Source organism: Chiloscyllium punctatum, chromosome 10 (genome assembly GCF_047496795.1).
Source record: "Chiloscyllium punctatum isolate Juve2018m chromosome 10, sChiPun1.3, whole genome shotgun sequence".
NCBI classification, from domain to species: Eukaryota; Metazoa; Chordata; class Chondrichthyes; order Orectolobiformes; family Hemiscylliidae; genus Chiloscyllium; species Chiloscyllium punctatum.
The window spans coordinates 81,792,368-81,809,861 of record NC_092748.1 but is presented as its reverse complement, the minus strand read 5'-3'; the positions used below and the strand labels follow the sequence as shown (position 1 = coordinate 81,809,861).

Sequence of the window (17,494 nt, the reverse complement as noted above, 5' to 3'; positions counted from 1 at the left end):
TGGTGAGTGGCTTGGAAGGGAATTTGCATGGGGGTAATATTCCCATGTTTCTGCTGCCCTTACCCTTCTAGGTGGACAGATAGATTTGGAAGATGCTGTCTAAGAATCTTTGGTGAATTTCTGCAGTGCATCTTGTAGATAGTACACACTGTTGCCAGTGAGTGTCAGTAGTGGGGAGAGTGAATGCTTATGGATGTGATATCAATCAAGTGGCTGCTTTGTTCTGGATGGTGTTAAGCTTTTTGAGTGTTGCTGGAGTTGCAGGAAAGTGGGGAGTATTCCATCACACTCCTGACTTGTGCCTTGTAGATGTTGGACAGGCTTTGGGAATCAGGAGGTGAGTTACTCACCGCAGTATTCCTAACCTCTGACCTGCTCTTCTAGCCACTATATTTATATGGCGAGTCCATTTGAGTTTCTCGTCAATGGTAACTTTGAATGTCAATAGTGGGAATTCACTAATGGTAATACCATTGAATGTCAAGAGGCTGTAGTTAGATTGTCTCTAATTGGAGAAGGTCATTGTATGGCACACATGTTACTTGTCACTTGTCAGCCCAAAGCTGGGTAATGTCCAGATCTTGTATCATTTGAACATGGAGTGCTTCTGAGGAGTCACAAATGGTGCTGAACACTGTGCCAATCATCAGCGAGCATCTCCACTTCAGATCTTATGATGGGGGAAATGTCATTGATAACGCAGCTGAAGATGGTTGGGTTGAGGACAATGAGGAACTCCTGCAAAGATGTCCTGGAGCTGAGATGACTGACCTCCAACTACCACAATCGTCTTCCTATATGTAGGTACAACTCCAACTTAGTGGAGTGTTTGCCCCCATACCCCCGACACATTGATTCCAGTTTTGCGAGGAGTCCTTGACGCCACATTAGGTCGAATGTGGCCCTGATGTCAAGGTCTGTCACTCTCACCTCACCTCTGGAATTCAGCTCTTTTGTCCATGTTTGAACCAAGCTTGTAATAAGGTTGTGAGCTGTGTGGTCCTCGTGAACCTCACGCTGGGCATCACTGAGCAGGTTATTGCTGAGTAAGTGCTGCTTGATTGCATTGTTGTTGACACCTTCCATCACCTTACTGATGATCAAGAGTAGACTGCCTGGGTTGGATTTATCCTGCTTTTCATGTACAGTACGTACCTGAGAATTTTTCCACATTGTTGGGTAGATGCCAGTGTTACAACTGTGCTGGAATAGCTTGGCCGGATGGGGCAGGAAATTCTGGAGAAGAAGGCTCCAGTACTATTGCCACAATATTGTCAGAGCCCATAGCCTTTGCAGTATCCAGTTCCTCCAACCATGTCTTGATGTCACATGGAGTGAATCCAATTGGTTGAAGACTGGCAACAGTGATGCTGGGGACTACTCAAGGAGATCAAGATGGATGATCCACTTGGCACTTTGTAAACATTTGTGTTTACCAGCATGCCATTATTAACTAATCTTTCCTTCTATATATGTCATTTCCCATACTCCCACATGTTGGATGGAAACTACACATGAACAATACTGACATGAAAGTCTGAGTGGATATCTGGCCACTCTAGGACATAAGTGATAGAAGAGAAGATCTGAAGAGCTGGGAGAGTGGTAGCAGTCTTCTCAGGAGGAAGATGAAGATGTTGAACAGGAGGAATTTTCCCTTCAGTGTGAAAGACTACTGTAACATCATGCACAGGAAAGCAAACAGGATTTAGTTGATACCTGATTCCTGTAGATTGAGGTGAGTGCAGTGGTCACTCATTGATTATAAACTTGCTGCTGATCGAAAGGCAAACATCCCTGTTTGTTCCCAGAGGCAAATGTACCTTCCGTTTGTTTGTTTTTTCCTTTGTTTTTGCTGTTGCTGAATAAAGGTGAAGGTTGTCAACCAGTTGATGTGTTTTCATTATGCGGTGGTCGCACATGGAATTATGAAAAGATGAAAAACTACCCTGGGCACTTGAGAAAGATAGTATTCCCTTAGGCAGGGTTTGAGGATCTGATGAGGTTAAGGGTGGGTAAGCTGTGCAGCTTGGTTCTTAATTAGTGATAGATTTATAAGTGTACAGTTGCATTTGCAATGAGTTGAAGATGTGCTATTTATGTACATTGAGAACTGTTTCTTTTTTGTTCCCCTTCCATGATGGGGATAGTAGAAGATAACTCTTGGCTGGCATTGCTTGACCTGTTGAGGGAATAAAAATGGTGCCAGTGCCAGGAATTCCGGGAGCTGGCAGCAGGGGTGAATACTCTGTCGCTGGGAAAAGGAAGGATATGAGGAGTGAGCTGTCATAAAGGCATGGTGCATAAGTATAGTGGGGTAACAAAGTTAAAAATCACACAACACCAGGTTATAGTCCAACAGGTTTAATTGGAAGCACACTAGCTTTCGCTCCTTCATCAGGTGGTAGTGGAAGGCTCAATCGTAACACAGAATTTATAGCAAAACTTTACAGTGTGATGTACCTGAAATTATATATTGAAAAATTGATTGTCTGTTAAGCCTTTCATCTGTTAGAATACAGTGATAGTTTCACTTCTTTCATGTGTAAATCGCAAAACCTTTCTTTAAAAAAGTTGCATTCTCAGGTTAGCTGTTAACAATGGTAATAGCTCGACAATATGTTGAAGATGTTGGCCCCCTGTGTTCTCTGTCTATGCCATGATGCTTAGATTGATTCTAATCTAAAAAGCGAGATAACGGAGTTTTACATAAATTCATGCAGTTTTTGAGCTCAGAGTTCTACATGAATGCATGCAGTTTTTGAGCAAAGTACAATGTAACTCTGCAAGTTCAAATTCACCCCACAAAATATATGTATGCATGTGGGTCTTTGTCTGTGTGTGTGTGTGTCTGTCTGCCTGGGTTGGGGGTTGTGAGTGTGAGAAAGTGTATGTGTGTGTGTAGTGAGTGCAGAGTGCCTTAAGTCTATAAGGGGGTGCATGTGTGAGTGTGGGAATGTGTATGTTTCTAAGGGTGTGTGTGGGTGTCTGTGTGTGCGTCTGTGTGTAAGTGAGAGTGTGTGTGTGTGTAGGAGTATCTGTGTGTGTGTATAGTGCAATGGTGGTCACCTGTAATGTGACATGAACCCAAGGTCCCAGTTGAGGCCCTCCCTATGGGTACCAAACTTAGCTATCAGCCTCTGCTCGGCCACTTTTCTCTGCTGCCTGTCCCGAAGTCCACCTTGGAGGATGGTCACCCGAAGGTCCGAGGCTGAATGTCCTGGACCACTGAAGTGTTCCCCAACTGGGAGGGAACCCTCCTGTCTGTTGATTGTTGTGCAGTGCCCATTCATCCGTTGCATCTCCAAATCATATAGTGGGGTAAGTTTTCGAAAAAATAAGGTGACAAATCTCCTTAGAGTTCAGACAGGAACTTCCTCGAAAATCATTAAAATGAACATTTAGCCAATTTCTAATTGAATTCAGCTTTTAAGTTAATGTTTCAAATCAATGACATTTTATCAGAAATGGCAAACAGAACCTAATTTTGATGAATGATCATTGACCTGAAAAGTTAAATGTTTCTCTCTCCTGGGATGCTGCCAGACCTGCTGAGCATCAGTATTTAACAGTCTCAGCATGATGTTGAACTCTTCTTCCATCATCTTCACCTCCACGCCCATTTCTTTGGACAAGAGTCCTCTCCCCGTCCCAACAGGTCTCTTCACCCAGCTCCAACACTCAGCCTCCATCTGGACCCATCCCTCTGGCCTTTTACCTGCACTCGACCTGCTCATTGAGAACTGTCGATGTGACATTGGCCTTGTTATCACACAGTCTGCCATTTCACACTACCTACTATATTAGCCACTAACAGTCTTCTTTAACAGCTATTCATCCTCCCAGCCAGATCGTTATTAATCCTTTGTCTGTTGAACTGTTCTCCTTTCTTTGGGCTCCATCCCCACGTATCATTTATCCCTTACTTCCTCCCTCCACCCCATCTTCTGCATATAAACCAACATTTTCCAAGCTACCATCAGTTCTGAGGAAGAGTCACCAGACTCGAAACATTAACTCTGATTTTTCTTCACAAATGCTGCCAGACCTGCTGAGCTTTTCCAGCAACTTCTGTTTTTGTATGTTTTTAACTCAAAATTATAGTATCTACAGTACTTTGCGTTTGTATGAGTGAAGATGTTTCTAGACATTCCAAAGCCCGATTGGAAAAAAAATGTCAATGTTAAGCATTCTGCCCAAGTTGTCAGCATGATATTTTGATGGAGGGTTCCCACCGAATGCTTCAATTGACTTCTCCCCAGAGGTTCAGTGGGTATTTCAGAGGTTAGGTGAAAACTTCACACACCTGCCATTGTACGTGCCTGAAATTCTGATGATATACACCAGAACCCATAATTTACAAAGCTGATGATATGTTAGTTGCAGGCACTTCAGGAGATTTTCAGAGTGTTTGGGAAAACATGATAGCACATGTTTAGAATGCAGCATGAAACAGAATATAATGGAGCTCGAAGTCCTCTCCATCTCAAATATGTGAGGTAAAGTTACATTGAACAATGAACCTTAAATGACATTAGATATTAAATTAAAATCTTTTTCAGGGAGAGTATATGACTTGATTGACATATGAATAATTAATATTGGATACTGGTTAGAAAGCACCATATTTTATTAATTTACTGTGCTTTAGCAAAATTCAGACTTGGGAGAGAAATAGATAAAAAGTGTGCCCCCAGCTTCAGTTTTTTGTTCATTACTTTGCTTACAAATATGTCAATAAAGGAAGGGGTTGGGAGGAAGCAGCTAGGTGGTTGTGAGGGTATCTTATCATGGACAGGTTCGGATAAGTTCATGAATAGGAAAAGTTTGGAGAGATATGGGCCAAGCTAGGCAGGTGGGACTAGTTTAATTTGGGAACACCAGCGGGTCTGTTTTCATGCTGTATGACTCTATCACTCTATGACAGGACTCAGATTTTTAAAGAAGAGTGATATCAGACACAAAATATTTTTTTCTCCATTTGTAACCGGACCTGCTGAGTTTTCCAAACACTTTGTTATTATTTTAGATTGCCAGCTTTACAATGTTTTGCATGTACTTTAAGGCTTCGCTGTGATGTTTCAGATGGACAAAATAACTTCAAAAATCACTGAACAGAAAATTTGTCAAAGTTGAAACCAGTCAGCAAGCCTGACATTATCAGCGGAATAATAAAAGTCAGTCAGTTAATGTTCTAATCTTGAAGAAGGCTGCTTTACCTATCTTTACCTGCTTTACCTAGGCATTCCTGATGAAGGGCTTATGCCCGAAATGTTGATTCTCCTGCTCCTCAGATGCTGCCTGACCTGCTGTGCTTTTCCAGCACTATACTCTCGACTCTGATCTCCAGCATCTGCAGTCCTCACTTTCTACTGCTTTACCTATCTGCAGAGGTTGCCACAACTAATAGACCTGTATTGCATGATAAGATAGAAAAGTGTACAAGAAAATATTAAAATAAAATATATTAACCCATTAATAAGCCAGAAAATGTATGTGTTCTTGGCAAATGTGTTTCAATATAGATAAGTGTGAGATGGTACGTTATGGTAAAAAGATTATTGAGGCCATGTACTGCCTGGATAATAAGCGTAAAATTAATAGTCCAGCAAAGTGATGGAGTGTTCAAGATGAACAAAACACTAAAGGATAACAAGGATAACAAGGCTGTTTTGAAAATAGATCAAATACTAGCAGATTTTTAAAAAGATAAAAATGAAATCTTATCTTAAACTTGTATAGAATCTTTGATCATGTGGAGTATTGTGCACACTTTAACTAAACTGTTTGTACATGGAGTGTGACCAGCTTCTTGCCCAAATGTTCTGTCAGCCTTACTCCCTGCTTTTTGCCCCATGGTGACAGACGCTAACGCCATTCGAAAACTGGAAACTGGGTACCTATTAGGCAAAAGTGAGGGCTGCAGATGCCAGAGATCAGAATAGAGATTAGAGTGGTGCTGGAAAAACACAGCAGGTCAGGTTGTGTCATTCCTGATGAAGGGCTTTTGCCTGAAATGTCGATTTTACTGCTCCTTGGATGCTACTTGACCTGCTGTGCTTTTCCAGCGCCACACTAATCTGAACTGGATACCTATTGCCTGGTGATTATTGCTAGTGATGAGAATTTTGGCTTCCATGCCTATTATTTTGTCTTCGGTGAAACCTGATAATTCAGCTCCATGTTCTTCCCTTTAAATAAATGCAATTTAACTTATTGATTGCTGTTACCTATAACAAAAAGAAATGAAGTGGAGAGAAATGAAGTTAAATATAATGAAAAAAATGCTCCTTGATAATTTGATGGTGACATATTCGAAATTCCTCCCAGTTGCTGTCTGCTAATCTGCAAAAAGAGACATATTAATGATGTGTTTACATGTGACGTCAGTTTGATTTGTCCTGTCATACACATTGAAAATGCCACACAGAACAAGAAAGGAAAAAAATAAAAACAAAAAGTGCTGGAAATATTCAGCAGGTCTGGCAACATCTATGGAAACAGTTAACATTTTGAGTTGAAAGTAACTCTTTCGTTTAATTCTAAAGAATATTTTCTATATTTATTTCTTATTTCCATCAAGCATTGTATTTTTCCTTTACCTTAGCATACTAAAAGGAGTTAATTGATTCTGGGGTTTCTCAGTGGTTAGCATTGCTACCTCACATTGGCAGGGATTTAGGTAGATTAGCCATAGGAAATGCAGGGGTAGGGCAGAGGAGCCTTGGTCTGGGTGGGATGCATTTCAGAGGGTTGGTGTGGACTTGATGGGTTGAATGGCCTGCTTCCATACTATAGGGATTCTATGATCCAAATGCTACTTACTCAATCAAATTTGTGAGTGAAGATCTCCCTTGCATAAATCCATGTTGACTATCCCTAATATGTCCTTTTTTTCCCTAATGTGAGTAAATCGTGTTGCTAAGAATCTTCTCCAACAATTTCCCTCAACTGATGTAAGACTCACTGGCGTATAATGTCCTGCATTATCCATGTTGCCCTTCTTAAACAAAGGAGCAACATTGGCTATTCATCTGGGTCCTTGTCTGTGGCTAATGAGGTTACAAAGATAAGGTTATGGGATATGTTGACCCATATATGGGTGGGCACAATCTAACTGCATAATTACCATCATTTGCTTCTAGACATAAGGAGACTGGAAAACCAATGTCATTGAGGCCAGGCAGTGCAATGAATTATTTCACTAATTCTTGTAACTCAAAAACTTGACTGGGTCAATGATGTACCACTGTGGTGAGATGATGTTTCATCCCCCACTCTGCACTTTCAGTGGGATAGGTGGAAAATTATAAATCAGATGTAAATCTTCAGTTTCCAGAGTGAATTGGAATTTCACATCCAAGATATATCACTGCACATCATTTCTGTACAATACTAATTTAGTCCACTTTTACAGTACCACTGAAGTATTTGTATGAAGCAAAATGATGTTTGCATTGATACAGTAGTTGAAATTTTCTTAAAGTTGTTCTCTGTCATTACTTTATCTTACTGAAAGTGGATGCAATCTATCCATATTTACCTATTGCAAATTCAAATCTTTTTTATCTGCTCAACCTTCTCACTCCTAGTCGGAAAAAAAAACTTTTCTTTCACAAATCCTTCTTTATACCATCACCTCTGCTAATATATCAGTGAATCCATGTTGTAGGAACCTTATTTTTTTTCTTTTTTCTTTTCTTTCTTTTAACCCCCACACTTCCACTTAACTGCGGTAGTGCTTATTTTTTCCCCAGCACCCATGGTGTGTGTGTGTTCACGTGTGAGACACAGTGAGAGACACAAGGTGCACGAATCTTTATTCAATTTCCACCACCAAGAAGATAGGAAAACACCCGAGTGGCCAGTGACAAGCAGTGCCCTTCACAAAAGGCAATGCTGTGTGATCATGTATGCGCCTTATATTGTACAAGTGGCAATTAATTCAATTTACACACAATATTCACAATCCATTGTGTAGATGACAGTGCAAGTTTTTATCTTAAAACATTAAAGCTGCTCTAATTATATCTGAAGCTCAGATGAAAGGCAATTTACAACAATTTATGTTGTCAGAATAATATAGGTACCACAGCTGTATGCGTTCTTAAAGGGAAAGGTAGCATCATCGTTACTTGATTTCGTGTTTTTTAAGAAAACAAATTCATATATAAATTCAGTTGAAATGAATACTGTTATAGTAAATTAATATTTATGAAGTCTTGAATTCAGAATGGCCCAGAAATGATTCCTGACCAACATGAAATAAAAACTAATCCACATCAGTATAAAAGACAATGGGCAGGATGGTGAGTATTAAATTCACTTAACTCCATCACCTGCAATGATAGTGAACAGTATATGCCATTTTTTTGTGGATGGGAATGATATTTGTTTGTGTCATGTGGTAAAAATGATGGCTGTGCTATAGTGGAATTAATTATAAAAGTTTGTATTACTCTTGCGCATACGTAACCAATTAAGACACTATAAAATTCTAGATGCTAAAGGCAGTAACTATTTTGGGATTTAGTCAATAAGCATATTTTCAGCAAATCTTTTATCAATTTAGTTGCATAGGTAAAGCTTACTTTGAAATGAGAAGTGGAGAGTATAGCTGTAATATAAATTTCTTGACTTGAAGTAGTTGCAAATTTTATTTATCTCTGATTTATTTATGTTTTTAACAGCTGAGAAGAAACATAAACCAAAATAAAACTACAACAATGAAATCTTTCAGTTATCCATCACAGTGATTGAGATAGAATTGGCGGTATATGATTATCTTTTGTATCATGTAGCAGGTCTGCAATTTCCCAGTGAACAGGTTTTAAGGTCACAATGTTATAGGGAATTAATGCCAAATTAGATCATTTCAGCTTTTATAAAAAAACATGTTATTCAATTTGGGTGGGTTTTCAAAGCACTGGAGATGAGGGGCTGGGGGATGGGTGGGCCCAACAAATTGGTCTGAATAAAAGAAATAGTGTAGCTAAGGTCAGACTGAATGAGGAAAAATAAAGGAAAATATAAAATGGGAATCATTAGCACACAGCCAACTCAAGTTGGGAAATTACTGGCAAATGTAACTTTTCCTATGGTTTTAAAATAAGAGCAAGGATAATATTATGCTTCGTTCTTTTTTAATATTTGGAAAGCTGGGAATATTTGGCTCACTTTAACACTAAAGTTTATGTTCTAGCTGTAAACAGACCTATGGAGATAAGGTAGAAATTGGACTGAGGTCTGATGTTTGAGGCTCATACCCTGCAGACACCTGAAAAAGATTGACTTGAAATCAGATGGGATGTTTTAAAGGTTTATCAAATGGTCACAGAAAACAGGAATAGGTAAATTCGAGGCCTAAGCATGGTTTAAGCCTCCTTAAAATGACCAGAAAAATCAGCATATTTCCCATGAACTTTATCAAACTCTCACTCTCAAAATGATCACTGCCAATTGGAAAGCAAAGGTTAACATGGATAGACGTCGACTGCATTTCACTTTTCTAGATTTTTAAATTTTTTACAATACAGTGCATGACTAGTTGCATGTGTATTCACATGTTGCTGAATAGCTTAATCTATAATTTACACACTTTGTGCTTTACTGAACACATAAACAGGCTGAGCAAATAAGGCAACAGATGAAGATTTGTGCAGCGCAGAGTTGAAATAATACTGATACTTTACGAAGAAAACACAATGTGACATGGTGGAATCATGGAAAACAATAATGACTATTTTTTTTATTGATTACTGCCCAGGGTAGAATTTGTACTTGGTCAGAATGGTGCACAAAGTGATTGCTGGTCACCTGATACAACAATTTGATTCATATAAATTACCCTGGAGATACACATTTAGCTGCATCATGCTTCATGCTACAAATTGCTAATCCGATTAGAGTAATTGTTCATTTAGTTCATTAGTAACAAATGTTTGGCGATGGGGAATGGTTGTTGTCTTTAAAATGGATGGTATATGGAGCTTTTTAATTCCACTTCCCAAAGTGCCTTTCCATTCACAATAACCCGGTTTTCAGCAGACAAAAGAAACATAACCCTTCCCCCTGCACCAACTTCCCTAACCCCTGCTGCAGGCACAGATTTGTCAGAGCCATTCAGTTGAGACTGATTATGATGGCAGCAGATGGGCTTCACTCGACAGCAGATCCACGGTAGTTTCTTAGGGACAAGAATTAATAGGCCCAGTTGTAGGATCGCACACAGAGCATCAGCAGTACGCTCTTGATCTGCTGTAAGCTCCGCTCCCCGAGGAAACTGCCACCTTCAAAGCCAGCGGCCGTCCCTAAACACATGTTAAGTGCCCCTCTCCCTGAGAAATCAGTGAAGCACAACAAAGCAAAGGGAGAGATTGTTTTCACTGCTGTGGCAGGGTTTGGACTGCAAACTGGAGAGAAAGTTTATCAACTCTGGATCTTTGTTTGGTGCTGTTTGATTGCTTTGAGGATTACTCTGTTATGTGAAAGACCTCTGCTCTAAGGATGTTTTCTCATAGTCTGGGTAAGAAGCATAAACCTTGCAATATATTCTGGCACTATTGAATTTATGGTAAATGTTTAACAAGCTGTGTTTGTGTGGCATTTTACTGCAAGGTCTATGTTGAGGACAACTTAAGTTCTCAGTGGAAAAATCAGCCAAGCTGTTATGCTGTATTGGATCAGAAAATCGAAGGCAGTACTTTTTAAAAGAGTGCATAATATAACTATCCTTCATTATTGAACTATAAGAAATTGTGTGGATATTGAGATTTTTGTTCTTCCTTGAAGGTAAACTGAGCTTTGATTATATCAATGAATGTACATTTTTTAACTTAACTTGCAAGGTACGTATGATTTGATGACATGCAGCATTTTTAGTAGAATGTAACTTGTCACTATTTCTAAGAACGTCTGTCTGTGAAGCAGACGATAGGGCCAGCGAAAGACTCATTATTTGGCTGGGAAACACAATTGTGTGCCCTGTTGCTACTGGCAACTGCATGTGCTGAGTCGCCATCCAGCTGTAAGCTGCTTAATTCTGTACGATAGAAGAGAAATATGATCATTTTAGAGTATGAAAGCAGATATTGAAGCATTATTTCGCAGTCTGATTAAGGTTTTGTTTTGTGGATTAATCCAGTAACATCCCTCATGATCTTGTCTATTGAAGCGCATTCTGCATTAAATAATTGCACGGTTTAATTCCATTCCCCCTGCACGTACACTGCATCTGATAATCACAGCTATCCTCCTGACTTTGCTTTAATTCTTGATCATTGCAAGGAACTGTCCCGCAAGAGCTCTTCAGAAACACATGTGGAAAATGATGGATCTTAATAATGCTGAAATTCATTTCGGTGGATCTAGCATCTTTGTAGCATATAAATGAAACATGTGTGTGCCACACTTTTTTTGCTGGGAATCTCTCGTGGGACTTCTCCAGTGGTGAATACCATAAGGCACCGTGGGAACTATTTTCGACACAGGACTCTTCCCTGTGTGCAGTTTATCAACAATTATTACATTGTGTATAGAGAAATCTGTGTGTTGGCCTTGTACAATAATTTCAACTTCAGTTAGTAGATATTTGAAGAATGTAGATGATAACATTTTATGTTTTTTGAAATGTCTGGGATGACTCTTTTAAATGCTAATTTAGATAGGAAACATTTGACAACTTATCTAAATGTTGGAAGTAGTCCAGTGAAGGATGAATGTTTTAAATAATTAAGATAATGTATGCAAAAGGACATTTTCATGTTATCACCACACAACTATTTTGGCTGCATATATTTGGATGGTTAAATTGGGAGCCTAAATGAACAGAAATATGTTCATTACTATGTGGCTGAAAGGTTTTAGTTTAACATTTAATTGTTCATTCTTTGGAATTTCTGTGGTGGCATCTTTATTTAAACATATAATGATAACACACCTATTGTAGATCTGGTATTACTGACAAAATGTTCATGTACTTTCAACTCTCAGTTCTGATACTTCAATGGTCTTCAATGTTTGCATGATTACATTTTTAGAATCTCTTCATAAATTTCAATTTGAACACTTTTGCTGAATGGTCTTCAAGATTGTAAAGTACTTCAAATGGCAACGTTACATGTTATGTCAAAAGTTTTAAATTAGGTAGATTCTAATTTCAACCACATTTTTTACACTGCAGTACAAGCTCAGTTTTACTTTTTGCAAATTAATGTCGTGATTACTTTCAAGTGAAGTGTACGATTGCAACTTCCATGCAGTTTACAGATTTGATGATGCTTTGTGTCAGAAAATTTGCTTGATATGAAAGGTCACGGCAGGTTGGATGCAAAATAAATATTGCAAAATGATCTCATATTATTCAGAACTTGAAAATGAATGTTGTTTCTTGGGATTAATATGCTTGTCAGCAAAGCATAACACATGAGTAACTTTTTTTAATATGCTGGACTTGGACCGAAGCCAACTGGCCCCAGAAAAAAGTTTCCATGTGCTGCTACTGCACTTAGGAGAAACAAACTGCTGTTGCAGCAATATTTTTGTTTACCCACACACAGCAAGTAGTGGTTTAGGATTTCATATCTTCTACTCTGCAGTAGTCTGTTACATTTTTTTAAACTAGTCTAATTTGTTTTTCTTTATAAAGTTGCTACATGGACATATGAGGAGTCTGATTTGGAAAGAAGTAGCTCAGATTTAAGTTAAAATATAAACTAATATTTACCACCTCCAGTTGTATTACACCATTATTTGCTGAAATGTTACGATAGTACTGTTGATTCACCAATCTGCCTTTGATAAACTGATTATAATGCAAGATAAAAACAAAGGTTGTCAGCTGTTGTGATCTGCTCGGAAGGTATGCTTTGTCCAGGCAAAGCCCACTAAAGACGCTCGTTTACATCAATTATTGAACATCTCAAAGCTGGCTGTTGCTATCAACTGACTGAAAGTCATTTCATTCCTGATCAGTTTTGGTCATGCAAATACGTTGATTTTGAAGGAATTATTAAAGCCAAAATTGTCAGTTAACCACTCAGCGACATCTTTTAATTGCAGATATATTTCATATGAAAGTTCATTTATTAAGCCAAATTAGCAATGAAGTTATATGTAGAAAATGCTGCACACAATGAATTAATACATAATCAATTAATAATACAAAAGATTTTATTCAGATTTGTATTTTAAAATTAAGTCTTATTTAATGAAACACTTTTTTTCTTTACCTGGAAGATTACACTAATACTGGATCATCAGCATTACTTCAGTGTCTGATTACCATATAAGCATCTGACAATACATTAGAAGCTAAGCAAACTGACTTTCAGGTTAAATACCATTGCTATAACAATTTCTATACTAGAAATGTCTCTCAAAATGTTGGGAAATTCACCAGGCTCTTTTCGTTCCAAATCCCTTTTGTTTTGGAAACCAGCCAAATTAGTATGACGTAGTTGTTTTGACTTTAATTAAAATTCATCACCAATGTTGTTTTTTCTTAGCTTCATCCATTGCACTGCAGTAAAATATGTATGATTTGTGAGCACTCCTCAAAGATATTTCAGACAGCTTTCTTTGTACAGCGCATATCTGTGCAGTTTTCCACATGTTTCAGTATATGCTAGTGTTGTAGAATATTGCCTTTCCTTTGGTGTCGCTAGGCCAACATCCTGGAATTCCCTCCCTAATAGCATTATGGTTGTACCTACACAAATGGACTACAAAGGTCAAAGAAGGCAACTCACCTTCAGCTGATAACTTAAAGGGGATTTTAATAGTAATTAAAGGATATATTGCTATCTGGTCAACATATTTTAGAATATCATTTTGTATTCTTGTGTAGATTTATTTACTCCATACTAGCAAGTATTTAGAACTGTTCAATTTTTCCTGTTTAAAAATTCTGTACTTTTAAGTAGAGATGTTTGTTAAAGTAATCATTTTGTAACAAATTTGCTGTCCTAGTGCCTTCATTTAATTACACTACTGAGCCAAATATATTTTATTTGCCTCAGGCACCCCATGAAGGTCATTTCATTTTAAATTTTACTACAAAAGTTTTTTGCCCTTGTAATATTATATTGATATTTAATAGGAGCTTTTGTTTTTTTCCATGCAACAACTTTTGTAGTTGTTACACACCAATCACCGAAGAGCTCCCTTTTTTTGTTACTGAAAGTCACAGCATGTATGCCTGGGGAAGGAGCATAACAGAACAACCATTCACTGTTTTCCCAATGGTATCACATGCCCCAGTATTTGGCAAACAGGAATGGTTTTCCAAATGGATTTTTTAAAGGACAGAACCTTTTTTAATATAATTGAAAAACCTATTGTTACTTTGGAAACATAAACTTATTTTGTTACAGCATACAAATGTTAACTTATTCATCTTAAAAGTGCTGTTTACTGATTATGCAATGAGAAAGCTTACCTTTGTCAGTTTCAATTTACATAGAAACCCAAGACAGTACTGTGCTTTGCTTACTTATCTAGTTGTTATTTTACAGTATTCAGCACATTATTATTTTTGTTTCTAGTTCAGGGTGTGTGGCTTCTCTGATGTAATGTTCCCATAATTGTACCTGAAAATACTGTCTATTTTCAAATCTGTGGTTATGTTTTGAGGAGTTACAAAACAAGACAAATGGTTGCTGCTGAATTTGATGACAGATTAAAATTAGCAGTAGCATTCCTTTATTCTTAACTGCCAGGATCTTTTGTGGCTACAATCATGACTTCCTGACACTATTCAAAATGGCTGGCTCAGTGCTGGAAGGCAAGTGAAACATATAGACTAAAAATTAAGTATTTTAGCACAAAAATAAATAGAATTTTGCACATAAAGATAAATCAGTGTTAGCAAAGGTAGTTTGCATTGCATGAAAATGTAAAATAATGCACCATTTTCTGTTCAGTATGCTGTTCCTATTAATTTCATTCACTGTGTTGAATAGCTGTCATTCAATACTATGTTTCTGAGCTTGAAAAGAGACTGAAACATTGTAGTTGTTATTAACTATGACACTAATCAATGCCTGTAGTCTTACCACTATTTCATTCGGTGCAATAAGTGGTCCTGCTGTTGCAGCTTCTTCACAGTCTCTTTGGATGAAAATCTCACTGGACGTGTATCCATTTTGACAACAATTCCTTATCCCTCCCCTTTTATAAAGATCTATAGAGATGCAGTGGGCCTGAGCTTGATGTCTTCAGTTAATCATCTAATTTGTCAAAATATGCTGCTGCTCCTTCACTCTGTAGCAGCCTTGCAGTTCTGGTTACAATGAGGAGGTAAACAATAATGCCATTAGTTAGTAATTGATGTTTTAATGCTTTTGGGTGTATGAATATGGGTTCATAGTAAGTGACAGAGTAACTATTCACATAAGACTTTATCTCCTGCCTAATATTGGGAGTTCTCTTTCAAACTAACTCATATTATTGGTGTAGCAAATGTGCAATATACATATGCGCAACCATATACTTTTCTTTGACTTTTTCTTTGCCTATCAATGAGCAAAGAAAGTCAATGTTACATTGTAAAATGGGAGATAGGAAAATATTTTCTCTTGTGTGTGTCTCTACAATATTTTACAAAGTTATCAAATATGTCAGATTGTCAATTTATTTCAATGCGTACAATTGTGAAATAGTTATTGAAGCTGAGATTATATGCACTGTTGCAATGATAAGGTTGAAGTTATCAATCTTCAAAATTTTCAAGTGTTTCCATTTACATTATGCAATCTGTAGAATGTACTGAGATTTAATTCTCAAGTAGAATTACATAAGTTATTCAGCATATGTTTCTCTATATGGAAAATGATATCGTGTTTTATAAAACATGTGAAATCCACATGATAAATGCTATCTTAAGACATGGAACCTTATGTTACAAGAGGGTGAAAATCAGTTGTGTGACTTGAGTTTTATCTTCTATGTAAATCTGCTTTTATTTCGTAGTGTTGTGAAGAGGGATTCACTGTCATACCCACATTTGAATTGAGATATTACAGATCTATTGAATAAACTCACTTTTCTCCAAAATATCCAGTAATTTATCCATTGATTGTGAAGAAGCCCATTTTACGAAGTAGGAGCAACAGTCCTTCTACAGATTACGTATAAACAATAGTCCAAAGACCCGCTCAGGTTTATTAACTCTATTTAAGAACATTCAGTGTAGCTGGTTTTGTGAGTACGTGTACTCTCACTTGCCACTAAATTTCAGCACAATGTAATAGCTAGGGCCAGATTTCCCTTTCCACTGTGTTGGCAGTAAAAGCTGACATCCATTGTGTTGTCAACCTGCAGCCAAATTGAATTGTAGCTTCAGTGAAAGGGCCATTTAGTGTGATGTAGTTTCCCTTCTGGTGCCTTTAGTCTGCAGAGCCAGTGCCTTACATTTTCCAAGTGTGCAGTGGGCCTCAGTTAAAACAATTGGAAAAATCAGTTGCAGATGCAATATCTGCAGGTGATGTTACATCTGCTGCAACACAGATGTATTGCAATAATGATTTTACATTATCATGCTAATTGATATATTTGAACTGATAATCATGCATATCTCAATATCTGAATGCAATTTATGATGCAGACACCATAGCTGTGTTACCAATTATATCACTGTGGCCACGTTTTTGAGGATAACAGCTTTTCTTTAAACGTTAATTGCTTCATTAACATGTCAGTAGCATCTGCATTGTTCAGCTTTGTATTGAATGGATCATAGAAACTTTCACTGATGCTAATGTTTGCACATCAGCAGGAGAAATTCCAGTTTAGCAAAGTCTGGTAACTTGGCAGATTTAAAAGCAATCTGACATAAAAATTACACGGGCCTTTACAAAATCACACTGCCCTTTAGGATGGAGAACGCTAGCCCCTGTTGAGCTGAAATTTAGAAGGACAGAATAGAAGTACTTCAGGAAAACAAAATTGGGTATTGCTACTTTTATATGATTTTCTGAAACCTACATGATACTCTTAGTCCTGCAATCTCAGCATATATTTTATCAAGAACATTATAATTCCTTCTTGTTAAAGGAACCATGCTTCCTGTTCAATAAACAAAGTAGTCTTTGATAAATGAGCTCTGGTGTGAAAATCTGTAGGGCTTTATCTAGGCTTCCATTAGGAAAGTAACATAATGCTCTCCAAAGGTTGTGCAATGTTCTACTGACAGCCCATGCAAGGAGCATGTAACTAGGAAGGCATAGTTAGGACATTAGGACTCCCATGCTGAGACTTCCCACTAGCATTGCTTATTTGGCAACACATAGTAATTCAGAGTCTGGCATACCTGATATGACAAGTGAGTTAGTTGGTGGACTCTGCAGGGGAATCCACAGCACATTTATTCATACATTCATGAGTGCTACTTTTAGTATTCGTATTTAATGGAAACAGTCAGATATTACTTATGGACTATTTAACCAAAAGTACATCTTTCTGTTTCTTTTGTGTGTCACTTTCTCTTTCACTCTGT

General features: G+C 37.6%; 1 protein-coding gene across 8 annotated transcripts in view; it reads left to right on the top strand.

The window, feature by feature from the left end:
* Positions 1–17,494, top strand: part of nckap5l (NCK-associated protein 5-like) — a 753,060-nt gene that overhangs the window by 253,708 nt on the left and 481,858 nt on the right. For 2 of the 8 annotated variants that reach the window (XM_072579644.1, XM_072579641.1), the window contains exon 1: positions 10,119–10,419. The exons of 1 other annotated variant lie outside the window; for it this stretch is intronic. In XM_072579644.1, coding sequence (XP_072435745.1) covers positions 10,319–10,419 — 101 coding nt within the window. In that variant the 5' untranslated portion in view covers positions 10,119–10,318. Of the gene's footprint in view, positions 1–10,117; positions 10,526–10,702; positions 10,792–17,494 lie in introns of those variants that run through there. 5 more of the 8 variants (XM_072579649.1, XM_072579645.1, XM_072579652.1 and 2 more) reach the window with 4 other exon arrangements.